Source organism: Sorex fumeus, unplaced genomic scaffold (genome assembly GCF_029834395.1).
Source record: "Sorex fumeus unplaced genomic scaffold, SorFum_2.1 ptg000098l, whole genome shotgun sequence".
Lineage (NCBI taxonomy): Eukaryota > Metazoa > Chordata > Mammalia > Eulipotyphla > Soricidae > Sorex > Sorex fumeus.
Window position 1 is genome coordinate 22,832,903 of NW_026606155.1, and position 15,891 is coordinate 22,848,793.

Below are 15,891 nucleotides of genomic sequence, written 5' to 3' on the forward strand. Positions count from 1 at the left end.
AGGCCTAAACCCCTGTACTATCTCTCTGGTTTCATTTTTCAAAATTCTTTTTTTGGCTTTTTGGGTCCCACCCAGGGGTTACTCCTGGCTCTGCACTTAGGAACTGCCCCTTGTGCTCTGGAGAACATATGGGATGCCAGGGATTGAAACTAGGTTTGCCATGTGCACCTAGTACAGTCCTACCCACTGTACTATCACTCTAGCCCTTGTTTTTTAAATTTCTTATTTGTATGCTCCTAATTTTTTTTAGTGATTTGCAAGTACCCTTCCTATTATATAAAAAAAAAAAAATCAACTAGCCCTTTGTCTATAATAATGATTGCATAGTTTTTCTCTTCATGTTGGTGACTGACATGATTTTCAGAATTATTTCCTAATGAAAGTCTCTTCAGATATTAAATAGCACACTACCTTTTCTAGAACTTTAGGTGGCGAAATAGGTCTTCCACATTTTCCAAATGCTTTAGCTTGAAGACGGTTGGGAGTAGGGTTTGAACTGGAGGGGTCTTTGGGAACTTGGTAGAGGGAAATGAGTACTTTGGTCACAGGTGAGTTGTTGCAATGATATATGCAAGAAACTATCTTTAGCAGTATTGTAATACTGTCACAGTATATCAATAAATATATTTTTAGTGACAGCCTTTGGGTCACAGCAGTGGTGCTCGGAGTTAAGTCCTGACTCCACCCAGGAATTACTCCTGGCAGAATTGGTGAATGATATGGGATGCCAGGGATTGAACCTGGGTTGGCCACATGCAAGGGAATTGTCCTACCCACTGTACTATCTCTCTAGCCCAATAAATATTTTGTGAAAAATAAAATAAAAAGCTCTAGCCTAGATCAGACTTCCTGTACTAAGATTCTGAAAGAGCTCTACTTTGAACACCAAGTGTCTCCTCTAAATTCTGACAAGGCAGGTCAGAAACATGGAAGCTTGGGGCTAGAGAGACAGTACAGTGGGTAGAGTGCTTGCATTGCATGTGGTCAATACAGGTTTGATCCCTGGCATCCCATGGTCCCTTGAGACCGCCAAGAGTGATCTCTGAAAGCAGAGCCAGGAGTAAGCCCTACACGCCAGGCATGGCCCAAAAATCAAAGGGAAAAAAAATTTATGAGACCTCAATAATTTCCATTTCTACCTTTTAGAGATCTGTTTGGTCTTTTAGTTTTGGCATTGCTCAACAAAAAGACAGCAAGTCCTGAAGATTTATTCCAAACAGGTCCTGGCAAGTTCTTGAATTTCTGACTCAAAAGCTCCTTTTATTTTAACTAGGAGTTAAAGTAAACAACTTACTTCTGTAGAACTGGCTGTGCTTGTTAAGAATTGAACATTAAAAGTATTATTGCTCAGGAACAATTAAGCATGGCTACCTGGCTGAAGATTACCATTTTAGACTATCTTAAGTAGTTTCTTGGGAAAGATGCAAGAAACTAACTGAAACCTATCACGGTAGGTTGGAATAAGGGAGGTGAAGCACAGTCCACCCCCTTTCCTCCCGAAATACAACAATGAAACCCTGAGAGGGTGCATGCAGGGGCTGGTGGGGAATCTAAAAAGTAAAAAGATTGGTGTGCTGGGGAACTACAAGCACCAGAGACCAGCAATGAATTTACCAGTCTCCTCTCTTAAGAAGTTCATAACAGCCTTCTTAACATGACTTTCCTGAGCTGTTTTCTTTTTCTGATCCCCTGTTCTAAGGGAACTACCTGCTCCTTACCATAAGCTCAGGGTAGGAGCATTTATAGAGAGTGACAGTTCCAGAAGCAAGACAAATACAGGACCCTGAGCTACTACAGGGGTTAAGGAACTTGCCTAGTCATGTCTAGGTTTGATGCTGGGACACTGGAGCGGCCCCTGAGCAGAGCCAGAAGCAGCCTTAAGTACTATCGGATGTGACTACAAAATCTAACACCCCCATCCAAAAAAGAAAAAACCTGTCATTTTTTCATTCTCTCATGTCTAGTCAGCAAACAATTCTGTGGTGATGATAATGGGATAATGGTGAGGACAGGAGCCTAATATTCAATGACTTCCTCTCTGGCTGGAGGAGCTCTATTTCTTGGCTAATGAGGCAAATGGCTCTAGCTTACTTCTCTGAGCTCCCATTCCTTGACTCTGATGCTGGGAAAATAAAGGTCAGTCTTCTTTTTGCTTTTTGGGTCACACCCGGCGATGCATAGGGGTTACTCCTGGCTCTTCACTCAGGAATTACTCCCAGCAGTGCTGGGGGGACCATATGGGATGCTGGGAATCGAACCTCGGTCAGCCACATGCAAAGCAAACGCCCTACCTGCTGTGCTATCACTCCAGCCCCAAGGTCAGTCTCCTTATTGGAGGAAACAGAGGAGTCCAAAAGAACCAGAAAGGAGCAGGGGATCAGAAAAAGAAAACAGCTCAGGAAAGTCACGTTAAGAAGGCTGTTATGAACTTATGTGCCCCAAGTTGTGCAAGTGTGGCTATCACCCTGAATAGTAAAGTAAAGTAAAAGTAAAGGCTCTCCCGTTGATCATCGATTTGCTCGAGCGGGCCCAGTAACGTCTCCATTGGAGACTTTGTTGTTACTGTGTCTGGCATATTGAATACTCTCGGTAGCTTGCCGGGCTCTCCGAGAGGGGTGGAGGAATAGAACTCAGGTCGGCCATGTTGGCTACGTGCAAGGCAAACGCCCTACCCGCTGTGCTATCACCCTGAATAAGGGGCATATAATCCAGTTTAAAATCACAAAGTAAGTCCAATAAAGCACAAAAAGAACTAGGAGGAAAACCCAAAACTCAGAGAAAACATTCATGAAAAGAAATGTAAAAATGTAAATGAGATATGAGCATATTTAAATATGCTCTTGCCGGGCTCTCCGAGAAGGCAGAGGAATTGAACTCGGGTCAGGCGTGTGCAAGGCAAACGCCCTACCCGCTGTGCTATCGCTCCAACCCAGAAGACTTTACAGCATTTGCTCTTGGCTGCCTAAGTGTTGATGGTACACACCTTTTCATCTTTAATGTTCTCTATATACTATGCAAATAGCTACTCTCAGGTCAAAACTTCCATTCACTTAAACATTCAATGCACTGCACTGTGCACGGTCCTCCCATTGTTCATCAATTTTGCTCGAGCAGGCGCCAGAAACATCTCACAACAAATTGTGAGACTTGCTGTTCCTGTTTTTGGCATATTGAATACGCCACGGGTAGCTTGCCAGGCTTTGCCATATGGGTGAGATACTCTCGGTAGCTTGCTGGGCTCTCCGAGAGGGGCAGAGGAATTGAACTTGGGTCAGGCGTGTGCAAGGCAAACGCCCTACCTGCTGTGCTATTGCTCCAACCCAAAACAGGTAAATATAATTTCAGAATTTGCAAACACTAAAAAAAATATCTATTGTACTAGTACCAATACATGCAAATTAAGGGGGCTTTTTTTTGTTTGTTTTGGACCACAGTAGTCTATGCTCAGGGCTTACTCCTGGCTCTGGGAGTCACTCCAGGCAGACTTGTGATACCATACGTGGTTCTGAGGATCAAACCCGGGTTGGCTACCTACAAGGCAGTTCTTTTGCCCTCTGTACTATCTCTTGGCCCAAGATATTTTGTTTTGCATACAAAATCAGTAAAGCCTGAGAGATAATACAGCTGGTGTGCACTTGCCTCGCACATGGCTGACCTGGGTTCTATCTCTGGCCCAATAGATTAGGAATGATAGCTGAGCGGAGTCAAGTGGAAGCTCTAAGCACTGCTGGGTGAGCCCAAATTAGTAGTAGTAGTTTTTAAAAAAGAAAAATTCAGTGATGCTTGAGTTAAGAAAGACTGGGTCTTATTCACTAACAAGTTAAGTATAAACTGGTACTAAGAGTTTGAAAACTGAATTTTGTACATCATGACAGTTAAAAACAATTTCTCCCAAATTCCTGCATCCAGTATCTTATCTTAAGAAATTAGAAAAACTTAAAAAACTTTATGCAGAAGAACACTCATTATTGTTTTCCAACAGTTTTAAAAAACAAAATATCCAACAACAAAGAGTTTAGAGGAAGAACAACAACACATTCATTGAATCAAGTATGACACAACAGCCACCAGACATGTTTTCTAAAAATTCATAATAAAAAACTGCACTGTGGCACTGTCCTCCCATTGTTCATCGATTTGCTCGAGTGGGCCCAATAACATCTCCATTGTGAGACTTGTTGTTACTGTGTTTGACATATCGAATACATCATGGGTAGCTTGCCAGGCTTTGCCATGCAGGTGAGATGCTCTCAGTAGCTTGCTGGGCTCTCCAAGAGGGGTGGAGGAATTGAACTCGGGTCAGCCAGGTTGGCCGTGTGCAAGGCAAACACCCTACCCGTTGTGCTAACTAAACAAAAATAAATACCAGAAGACAAGAAAGTAGAACTCAGTATTTTGAAAGTGACTAGAGAATACCCCAAAGGCTTAGGGCTTATAATCATTTGTTATTTTTCTAAGGTATTAGTCTGAAACATGTGCCAAGTGGCTGAATTCTGGAATGAACCACTGGGTTAAAGAGTGAGGTCAAGGAGCAGAGACTGAGGTCAGGCCTGCATCTTTTCTACCATATCCCTCATGCTCATTTTCTCAAAGAAACAACGGGCACTGCTGCAGAAGAAACAGTGGAAGAAGGGATGGCCAACAATTTAAAAGTAGTAGGAATACAGCTAGTTAGCAATGAGTTGAACACCACCATCTAAAGATGGCTGTTTTCTGTACTCCACTATGAAAATCTGAATTTAGTTAAGTATTATGGGAATAATCGTATCCTACAGTTCTATTTGTCAATGGGAGAAATCACAAAAGTCTTAGGAGACATCCCTTCTGGCTGTCATAAGTACATAATGCAAATCAAATGCTAAAATAATTTTGTTTGTGGTATTATCAGCTTTTTTTCTTCTCGCTTATTTGAACGAGAAGCCAGCTTGCCCTTTTTCATTGTGTTTTAATCCTTGGCCACACTAAGCTGTGCACAAGGACCTCTCCTGGCAGTGCTCAAGGGACCATACGTGATGCCAGGGATCAAACTGGGGATGGGTACATGCAAGCACCTTATCCCATACTATCTCTCCAGCTCCTCCTCTTTTTGGATTTTTAATAAAGTTACACAATGGGGATGGGGGTGACTAAAAATTTCTACTACATAGTATTTTCTGCTTTTCTAAAACAAGTAGGGTATGTGTTAGGAATACCCAATCAAAAGAATATGGTGAACAGCTAAGCCCTGTGCCACATCCTTACCTTATAGCACCTATATTTATATAGAACCACCAGGAGAATTGTCATGACAACAATGACACTGATCATGATAATAGCATTCAAAATTGAGTTCAGTGCTCGCTGGCCGACTGTCTCAGTGTCTTCTGTAAATGGGGTATAGATTCTGCAATGAAACAAAACACAATAACCCATGTAAGTTTTAATGAAGATCCTAAACAACATATTTCCTTCCTCCAATACACGAGTTCTGTCTCCTTAATTTAACTGGTATCTTATATGTTTTCCATCCTCAGAAATCAATACTTTTTGTTTTTTTGTGCTTTATCTAGCTGTGCTCAGGGACCACATTTGTAGTGCTTGGGGAACAACATGTAGTGTTATGGATCAGATCTGGGCTGGCCACGGGCAAGGCAAGTACCTTAACTCTTGTATGTCTCTCTGGCCCTGAAGTCAAAATTGTTGACCAATGAAAAGTAACTATATAGAGAGACTTACATGTAAATCAGACATTAGCTCCATCTAGTGGTTGCTTTCTTCACAGCATCAGTGATTTGTTAAAGAACCAGACTCTCACATAAACAATTTGTATGAGGATGGCAACATAGCATATAACTATTCTTTCCTTTGTAAAGCGATTGCAACTAGAGTTGTTGAGATAATATCATATTTATCTCCCTTGTTTCTTATTCACATATTAAACATTTTTATTCAAGGATCAGAACTTTTATTTTTGATTCTTTTACAATATAAGGCAGCTATGGGCGCCAAAAAACATTAAAAAAAAAACCCAATGCAGAGATAGCACAGGAGTTGCCAAGGTAGTTTATGTGAACTTGCCAGTTCCATCCTGGGCACCATCAAGCTACGCTAGGTGCAAGCCTCCAGACCCACAAGCACTACAAGAAGCATGGCCTGGGTAATTCCTGGTACTACAACTGAACACTAATGGAACTCTGGGTCCTTGCATTGAATTGCAGTTCCTTCAGGCAAGGAATTACTGGAAGACTCAAAAAAATTTTAAACACATTAGGGGCAAGTGACAGCACAGTAGGTAAGGTACTTGCCTTACACATGGCCAATTCATGTAAGATCCCTGTTTTCCATATGGTCCCCTGAGCCTTGCTAGGAGTAATTCCTGAGCACAGAGCCAGGAGTAATCCTGAGCACTGCTAAGTACAGCCCAAAATCCAAAACAAAACTGAAAAAGGGATCTTAATGGGGTTATGATCCGTAGATCAAGAAATTAGGGTCTGGCGACTGCCACTTTGCATTAAATTTTCATCCCTTTCTTTTAAGAACTTATTACACACCTAACCCTAGAAACAAAGTGTCCCCATAGCACTGCAATATATAAGGACATCAGGCCTTAAATTATGCAAATAAACACAGCTGCATATTGTGAGGAGTGGAAAAAAACAAGTTTTGATAAAAAAGAATACCACGAAAGATCAAGTTGCTATGAGAATCAGAGAAATTATCTCTGAAGCCAAGATGAGAAAGATGATACGAAATTAATTAATCCTCCAAAGTCTTCAAGGAAAGAACATTCCTAGAGGAAGAACAATCAACCAATGCTCATACCCAACTCACAAAAAAATTCAGTAACAAGTAACAATACACAGGAAATATAATTTTGTTAGTTTTATATTCTCTACCTAAAGCACCATGCAATCAAAACCTTCCTTCTCTCAATTGCTCCTGGTTGTCAGAGAAGATGAACTCTCCAGTTTCCTTGCCCCTTCAGTAGAGGCCATCCAGCTGACAAGGATACCAGGGTATGTATGAAGAAAAGAAACAGTGCCCTTGAGAAACATCAAACACTCAATACGTACAGCTGTCCATCCTTCCGGGTATAAAAGCTGACAGATTTGATAGTAGCCACAACCACCACCATACAAAGAGTCACGGGGACAAAGAGCATGATCACATGCTTGGCGCCATATTTTAATGTCAGCTCCTCATCATCTTCTTCCTCTTGTTCCAATGCCTGCTGGCCACCACCCTGGGGTCGCCCATTAGAGACTGATTCAGGGTTGCTGCGCCTCCGCCTCTGCTGCTGTCTCTGCTCCTGCTGGTCCCTGCTGTCACCCTGAAAAGGAAGAAAAACTATTTCAGAAAGTCAGGCTTTTCAGAATTACCAAGGCATTCTACATTAAAAACAGAAAACAATTAGATCTGGGGTCAATTAACAATAAGCCCATCAGTAACTGAGTTCTAAGAAGCCGAGTTATGAAAGAACCAACTGATCAGAAAAGCTTTGATATCAACTGCTGGTCTACGGACAGTGCTTGGACAAGTGCCCGTAACTGGTCTGCGGACAGTGATTGGACAGATGTCGGCCCTCAAGTGTCCATAGGCTGAAACCACTGGTTAGGCTATTGACGATGGATCATGGAAGGAATATAAGTCTCCCTGGCTTGGATACAACCAAACTCCTTCTCTGAGGTCTGGCTTAAAAACTGCTATCTGCATGAAACTTTTATTTGCTACAGCTGCAAATAATCTCAATTTTTAAAAGATTCATGAGGAACTTTCAAACTGTGGGTCAGTTATACAAGGGACCCTCTTCTCTCCCTTATTAAGACTTAAAGTACTGTAATGCCATATCAGTACTTAAAGTACTGTAATGCCAATCTCTTTTAATGTCTTACAATTGCACATTATGATCCCAGTTACCTAACAAAACATTCAATGAAAAAATCTATTTGGTCGTTTCCCTCCCCCCCAGTTTTTGGGTCATACTCATTGGCACTAGGTTTTCATGTGGTGCCTGCTGGGACCAGAAGCCAGGGTTCCCATATGCAAAACATGAACTCCAGCCATCTGAGCTATCTACCTGGCAACTCAGCTTAAAAATCTTTACGGGGCAAGAGCTAGTATAGCACGTAGGATGTCTGCCTTCCGTTAGCCAAACTGGGTTCCATCTCTGGCATACCATATTATCCCCCAAGCACTGCCAAGAGTAACCAGCCCCTGAGAATTAATGGGTGTGGCCCCAAAACAAAATCTTTACAGAGGGACAGAAAGACAGTACAGAGATAAAGGTATGCAAGGTAAAGCCTTGTACATAGCCCTGGCTGTAGCCATAACAACGATTCAATCCCAGCACCATGATCCCACAAGCTCGCCTATGGTATGGTCCTTGAGCACAGTGGAAAACGGCCCCTCAAACAAAATTAAAAAAAAAAATTTACGGAGAGTTGTCAATGCCCCTTTCTCTAAGCATTCTCACCTGACCTGTAAAATGTAAGGAACTAGAGGTCGAAGAGATACTACAGGGACTAAGGCACTAACTTGCCTTTGCATGTGGTCAATCCCAGTTCAGTCCCCAGCACTGCATATGTATCCTTGAGTGACGGCTTAGCAGAGTCAGGAGTAGCCCTTGAACACCACTGACTGTGACCAAAAAACTCAAAACAAGCCCATGTATTAGTCCCTTACTAATACATACTTACGGGACTAATGCATACTTGAAGAATGACAAAGAAAATAAGAATGACAAAGAAAATAAGAACTGTTGGATTCGTAACTATTTAACCCAAATATAATTTTGTTACCTTTATTCTTATTCTGGAGTTTCTTTTCCTAGTCATCAAGCTTAATTTATTTTTAGTATCCCTCTCGTGTCTAAAATTCAAGTTTTATAAAGGGTAGGGTAAGTCCCAAGAACAGTAATATTAATAAAAAAAAAAATTAGAACTATAGTAAAATAGCAGGCACTTCTTCAATAATGAAATAAAACAGGAGATGAACACAGATAGTGCTGCTGGTTAAACAATCAGTTTGGAAATGAAAGGGTTTGCTTAGGAACATTATATGAGAAGAGAGGACACAACTCATTGTTTTGTTTTGGTACCACACCCGGGTATGGGATGCTGGAGATCAAATCCAGGTTGATCGTGCACAACCCAAGTGCTCTACCCACTATACTACTATACTCCAGCCAAGACACAACTCTTTTTTTGTTTTTTTCAAAACACAACTCTTATACCTCACTTTTACTATAGTGCACAACAAAGTATTCCTAAAATTATTATTCATTAAAATACATGATGGAGGCTGGAGTGATAGTACAGCGGGTAGGGCATTTGCCTTGATTTGATCCTTGACATACCATATGGTCCCTGAGCATTGCCAAGAGTAATTCCTGAATGTAGGAACAGGAATAAACCCTGAGTATCACTGGATGTGATTCCCCCCTCCACCACACACACACACACACTCACACACACATTAAACAAATACATGACACACAGAGCCAGAGAAGGAGTATAGCTGATAAAGTGCTTCCCTTGCATGCAGCTGACCCAGGTTCAATCCCCAGTATCTCATATGGCCTCCCAAGCCTGCCAGGAGTGATTCCTGAATGCACAGCAAGAAATAACCCACGAGCACTACTGGGTGTGGTCCAAAATCAAAACATAAAAATATGTGACAAACTTACAGCTTAAAATGCATCAAGTTTGTGATAAGATGCTTTACATTTAATTCTTACAGCTGCTCAAATCATCACTTTACAAGCGAGGGAATTGCTACCACTAGCAAATGTGGGTAAAGGTTTCAACCCAGAGCAACTATAGAAACTATAGAAACCAGTCTTCTTCTTTGTCTGGGGTGGGGATGGTTATTGAATCCAGGGTCTCACACATGCAAGGCCAATGCTCTCCACCGAGCATTTTCTATAGGCCAGGGAGACAGCTGAAGGGAAATCATTTATGCTTTGCATGCAGAGGCCACAGTTCTATACCTGGAACTGAACCACACAGTTTTTTGAAAACCACTGGATGTGGCTCATAAAGAAACAAACAAAAATTTTCTATATTCCAAATGCTCAACAGTGGCAATACTGAAACCAGTGAGACCTAGAGCCTATCCTTAAGAACTCCTTCAGTTAGATTTGGTTAGGGTTCCCCTGACACACACAATCAGCAGTGCTGGGGGTTATTTGTAGCTGATTGCTGGGATATTACTCCTGACAGTACTTGGGGGGGCCATGTGTTGTTGGTGATAGAAGCTGGGCCTCCAGCATGCAAAATATGTCCACAGGCCTCTAAGCCACTTCCCCCAGCCCAAGTTTTAATATAGGATAAACATTACATAAGAGATACAAGTAAGCTACTGCTGACTGATTCAATGAGATCAAGAAGAGCAATATAGTGTAGAAGAGGTAATTCTTGAATGGCCTGTGAGAGTGAATGGACTGATTCCAGGCGGAGATCTTCCATGAGGCAGAGAGACCTATGTAGATGACCGTGAGTCTGGCTGAAGCAGCTGCAGAACAAGATTTGCCAGGGCTGCAGGCAGGGAAAGATTAGGAATAGGTTGTAAAAATCACTGTCGGCAAGAGAGAGTTCAAGGAACTAGATTGCCTGCTTTGCATGCAGGAGGCCCAGGCTCAATCCCTGGCACGTGGTCCCCCAAGTACAGCCAGGAGTGACCCTGACAACCAAGCTGGGAGTAGCTCCAGAGCAGTAACTGGGTGAGGCTCCAAAACAAACAAAACACATTGAAAAGGACTTTGTTTGCCACGTTGAGGACTTCAGACTTAGTCCTGCAGGCAATACAAAGTCATAAAAAATGACTTTAAGGCTGGGAAAATGACATGAATAAATGATTACGCTTCAGAGTTAAGAAACCCAATGGAAAAACACAATAAAGAAACCTGAGCGGGCAGAGAGTGCAGGGTTAAGACAACTTGTCTTAATAAGACTGACCCTTGTTCAGACCCCCAGCAACACAGAGTTCCCCAAGCAGCAGCACCACCAGGAGCAACCTGAAGCACCCAGTTCACTGCCTAGGATGGCACCAGCTGCTCCCCTGCCCCTCAAATAAACTCGTCTTCTGAGTGGTGAGGAAAAACAGAAGGCATATTAGTAAGATGTAAGGCCCAGAGAGATAGTACAACAATTAAGGTGTTTGCCTTGTTTGGGGCTCAACCTGGTTCAATCCCTGGCACCACATATGGTCCCTCTAAACACCATCAGGAGCCAACTATGAGATAAGAGCCAAGAGTAACCTCTGAGCATTGCCAGGTATGGCTCCCCAAACTGAACCTCCTCCTCTCAACCACCACCACCAACAAAAAAGATATTTCTGAAGTGAAACTCATAGGGCTTTGTGACAAATTCCATGGGTCAAGTATGACTATAGGCTTTTTACATAAGGCCTTGGAGGGTGGTGATGATTTCGATAGGAAACATTAAAAGATTTAAAAAAAACATAAAAACAAAAGTAGGAAACCTGAAAAGGAAGTGAATGCAAAGTGCCTGCAATCAAACAGGGCAAGTAGTTAGTTGCAGTAAGAATTTCACGCTCAGGGGCTGGAGCAATAGCACAGCAGGTAGGGTGTTTGCCTTGCACGCATCTGACCTGGGTTCGATTCCCAGCATCCCATATGGTACCCCAAGCATCGCCAGGAGTAATTCCTGAGTGCAGAGCCAGGAGTAACCCCGAGCATTGCTAGGTGGGACCCAAAAAGCAAAAAAAATAACAAAAACAAAAACAAACAAACAAAAAAAAAACAAGAATTTCATGCTCAGGCAGGAGAGATAGCTCAAAGGGGTTGTGCATATATGTGTTACATGCAGGAGGACCAGGTTAGATTTTCAACACTACATGGTTTCTTGAGCACAACTGTTAAGTGACCCATAAGTCACCAGGAGTACTCCCTGGACTCTGTCAGGTAATGCCCAAAGGAGGTAAAATTCACATTTGGATTAGGAAAAAAGGTAGTAATATATTTCTATAGCAATGAAAATGAATGAGTTCTCAAGAAGACAGTATAGATGGAAACTAGCAATAGCAGACTCACTGATATTAATAAATAAGAAAGGGGCTGGACGACTGGTACAGCCTTTCTGGAAAACAATATGGACGTTTCTCAATAAACTAGAACTAAGCTCCCATTTGACCCAGCAATACCACTTCTGGGAATATACCCTGGGGGCCCAAAAACACACAGCAGATAACACCACCTGCATTCCTAAATTCATTGCAGCATTATTCACCATAGCCAGAATCTGGAAACAACCTGAGCGCCTAAGAACAGACAAATGGATAAAGAAACTATGGCACATGTACATAATGGAATACTATGCAGCTGTCAGGAAAAATGAAGTCATGAAATTTGCCATGGCAAGGGAAAACAGGGGTTAGGAGGACTGGACAATGGTTGAAACTAACCACAGGTGTGTGTGGAGATGAGGGTAGGTAAGAGAGAGAAGAGATCAGTATGACAATAATAGCTGGGAATGATCACGCTTGACAAGATCTGAGGGTTAAAAGTAGATAAGGGATATTCTTGATAATCTTTCTTGATAACCAATTCTTGATATTCTTGATAATCAATATTGCAAACCACAATGCTGAAAGGGGGGAAGGGAGGGAGGAGGGGGGGTGGAGAGAGAGAGAGAGAGAGAGAGAGAGAGAGAGAGAGAGAGAGAGAAGAGAGAGAGAGAAGAAAAGCAAAAGTGCCTGCCATAGTGGCAGGTGGGGGGTGGAGGTAGGGGGTGATGGGAGGTAACCTGGGGACACCTGTGCTGGGAAATGTATACTGGTGGAGGGATGATGTTGGAATACTGTATGACTGAAATCCCATCATGAACAGCTTTGTAATGGTCTATCTCAGTGATTTAATTAAAAAGTTAAAAAAAAAAAAGGTGGAGGGTGGTTGGAGAGATAGTACAGTGTGCAGGGCACTGCCTTGAAACAGCCAACCTGGGTTCAACCACTGGCACCCCACATAGTCCTTTGAGCCCCGTCAGGAGTGATCCCTAAGCAGAGCCAAGAGTAAGCCCTGAGCACTTCTGGGTGTGACCCAAAACCACAACAAACTAAACACAGTTAATTACAGAGGAAATATGCAAAGAGAAGCAGCAACCAAGGAAGTATAAGTAATCCCTAAAATTAAACAGGAAGTAATATAAGAAAAATCAGCAAAAGAGATAATGAGAATGGATGGGAGAGAGGGGAGCTCCAGAAATCAGTATTATCACTGAAGCCAAAGGAAAAACACATATCAAAGAAGTTTACCAACAGAGTGGCAGGATAAAAACTAATGTCACATATTAGGGCAATATGAAGGTCAACACCATCTTAACAACACCAAATAGTGGAGAGGGAAGTCAGATCATAAACTATTAGGGACTGGAGAACAAAGGGGAACTGAGACTTAAGAGGCATGATTGCCTTGGGTTGGAGAAACAGTACTGGATTACATAAGGCACGTGACCTGGTTTGAATCCCTGGCCCCACATATGGTACACCGAGCACTGCCAGTGGTAACTCTTGAACAGAGAACCAGGACTAGCCCCTGAACACTGCCAGGTGAGGCTCAAAACACTCCCCCCACACTCCGCCAAAAAAAGGTAATCATTCCTGGGGCGAGAAAGACAGCTCAATGGGCTGCAGTACATGATTTTCATACAGAAGCTCCAAGTTTGATTCCCAGCACTGCATGGGCCCTTAGTACTGCAAGAGGTCGGGGTGAGGGGAAGGGAAGGAAACAATCATTCTTGGAAGCAAAAGATAATGTAACAACAGACGGAATCCAAAGTTGTAAAAGTTATTTTAGGGACGGGAGACGGGTCAGTAGGCTGGAGAGCACACTTTGTATGCTGGAGGCCTGGGCTTGATTCCAGGAGCAGAATAGTCCCAGAAGTACCACCAGGCGTGGCCTCCCAAACAAAACTAAACAAGTAATTTTATGGCTATTAAATACAGAATTGTGCCTATTCATCAGGTCAAAGTATGGAGTTAAGACTTAAGAGATTTTGAGATATTAGACAAAAACATGGTAATGGATAGAATAGTGCAGGCGATGGAGGGAGGGGAACAAAGAGAAGAGTTCGAGCAACATTGGCCTCCTTCTACCCCAACCCCATTCAGTCTGGAGGTTAGGAAGTAGCTTTCTGACCTCATGAGGAAACATTTATGAAGACTTAAACCCAATGAGGAATGGAAAAAAAAAAAAACTATGCCAAAGCACAGAAAGTAGAAATAAATATAGAACTCATCAAGAAAGAATGTTTGCTCAGCCTGAGTCACTAGAGTGGCTAAAGTACAGAAACGGTAAGAAACGGCTATGAGGAAAACGGTGTGGGAAAGACAGGAATATGATGCAACAGACAGTTAAGGGACTGGAGAACTGAAGGACAGGAAATAACAAGTCACACAATAAGAATGTTTCAGTCAAACGTTCTGCAATAGAATTATGAACAAGCTGATAAGCTGATTTGTTTTGGAGGGGAGGTCACACTCAGTGGTGCTCAGGACTGACTCCTGGCTCTAAACTCTGGGATTAGTCCTGGTGGACTCGGGGACCATATGGGGTGCCTAGGATCGAACCCAAGCCGACCATGTGCAAGGCAAATACCCTGCCTTCTGTACTATCGCTCCAGTCCTAGGATGAATTGGTTTAATATTTCATATAAACTGAAACACAATTAAGTTATTTTTATATAGTATTTGGTAGCTAACAAAGCATTCATACTTTTTAATTCTTTTTATAAACTGAAGACATTCTGATAAACACTGAAATAAAATTGTTCAAACTCTAGGAGCCAGAAAAAGCAGAGATGAATTAAATTTAAGGGGCCAGAGAGATAATACAGTGGTTAGGGCATTTGCTTTGCATGAGGCCAACCCGGGTTAAATCCCTGGCATTCCATATGACCAGTTGAGCACAGCAAGAATAGTTCCAAAGTGCAGAGCCAGAAATAAACTCTGAGCCTCACCAGGTGTGACCAAAAAAGTGCCGCCCCGCAAAAAAAATTAAATTAAATAATCTTGGGTCAGAAAGAAAGCATAGCCGGTAAAGGGGGTAAGATGCTTTCTCTGCTCTTGGCTCTCTCAGATGGGCTCAATCAATCCTGGCATCCCATGTGGACCCCTGAGGCCTCTAGGAGTGAACAATTAGCACAAAGTCAGGAGTAAGCCCTGAGCACTGCCAAATGTATCCTCCCCTCCCGCAAAATAAACATCAATTTAATAATTTTCCTCCAAATCCCATATTCTTTTTAGAGCACCACAGCTATTCTGAGGTTGCACAAGCAGTCTTACTAGTAGGTCTAATAAGAAAGAGACAATATCTACTGGACTGGATGTTCTGGTTTATAACGATCATTAGCTGATATCACCCTGCCCCACCTTTGAACCTGATAATGCTATGCTCAAGTCCTGTTTCTCTTACATACACTTAGGAAACAATTTTTTAAAATTATTTACGTATAATGTATCTTAACATAAAAATGTAACATGGTTCTAAAGTCAATGAGTATATATAAAAAGTAAATGATCTCCTGAAATGAGATCCTCAAACTATATAGTTTCCTAATCTCTCAGGTTACCACTCATTGTTCTCTGCATATCCCTTCAAAGTCTGTGTATGTACATTTTAGCAAATACAAATATATAAACATATATATCACTGTCACTGTTTTCCCGCTGTTCATCGATTCGCTCATGCGGGCCCAGTAACATCTCCACTGTGACGTTTATTACTGTGTTTGGCATATCGAATATGTCATGGGTAGCTTGCCACGCTTTGCCATGCGGGCGAGATACTCTTGGTAGCTTGCCGGGCTCTCTGAGAGGGGTGGAGGAATCGAACCTGCATCAGCTGGGTCGGCCGTGTGCAAGGCAAACTCCCTACCCACTGTGCTATCACTCTAG

General features: G+C 42.3%; 1 protein-coding gene across 2 annotated transcripts in view; it reads right to left on the reverse strand.

The window, feature by feature from the left end:
* The window catches only part of PSEN1 (presenilin 1), a 68,222-nt gene that overhangs the window by 30,123 nt on the left and 22,208 nt on the right, over positions 1–15,891 (reverse strand). For both annotated transcript variants that reach the window (XM_056133797.1, XM_056133798.1), the window contains exons 4-5: positions 7,053–7,309; positions 5,242–5,383 (exon numbers count right to left, since the gene is read on the reverse strand). In XM_056133797.1, coding sequence (XP_055989772.1) covers positions 5,242–5,383; positions 7,053–7,309 — 399 coding nt within the window. The remainder of the gene's footprint in view (positions 1–5,241; positions 5,384–7,052; positions 7,310–15,891) is intronic.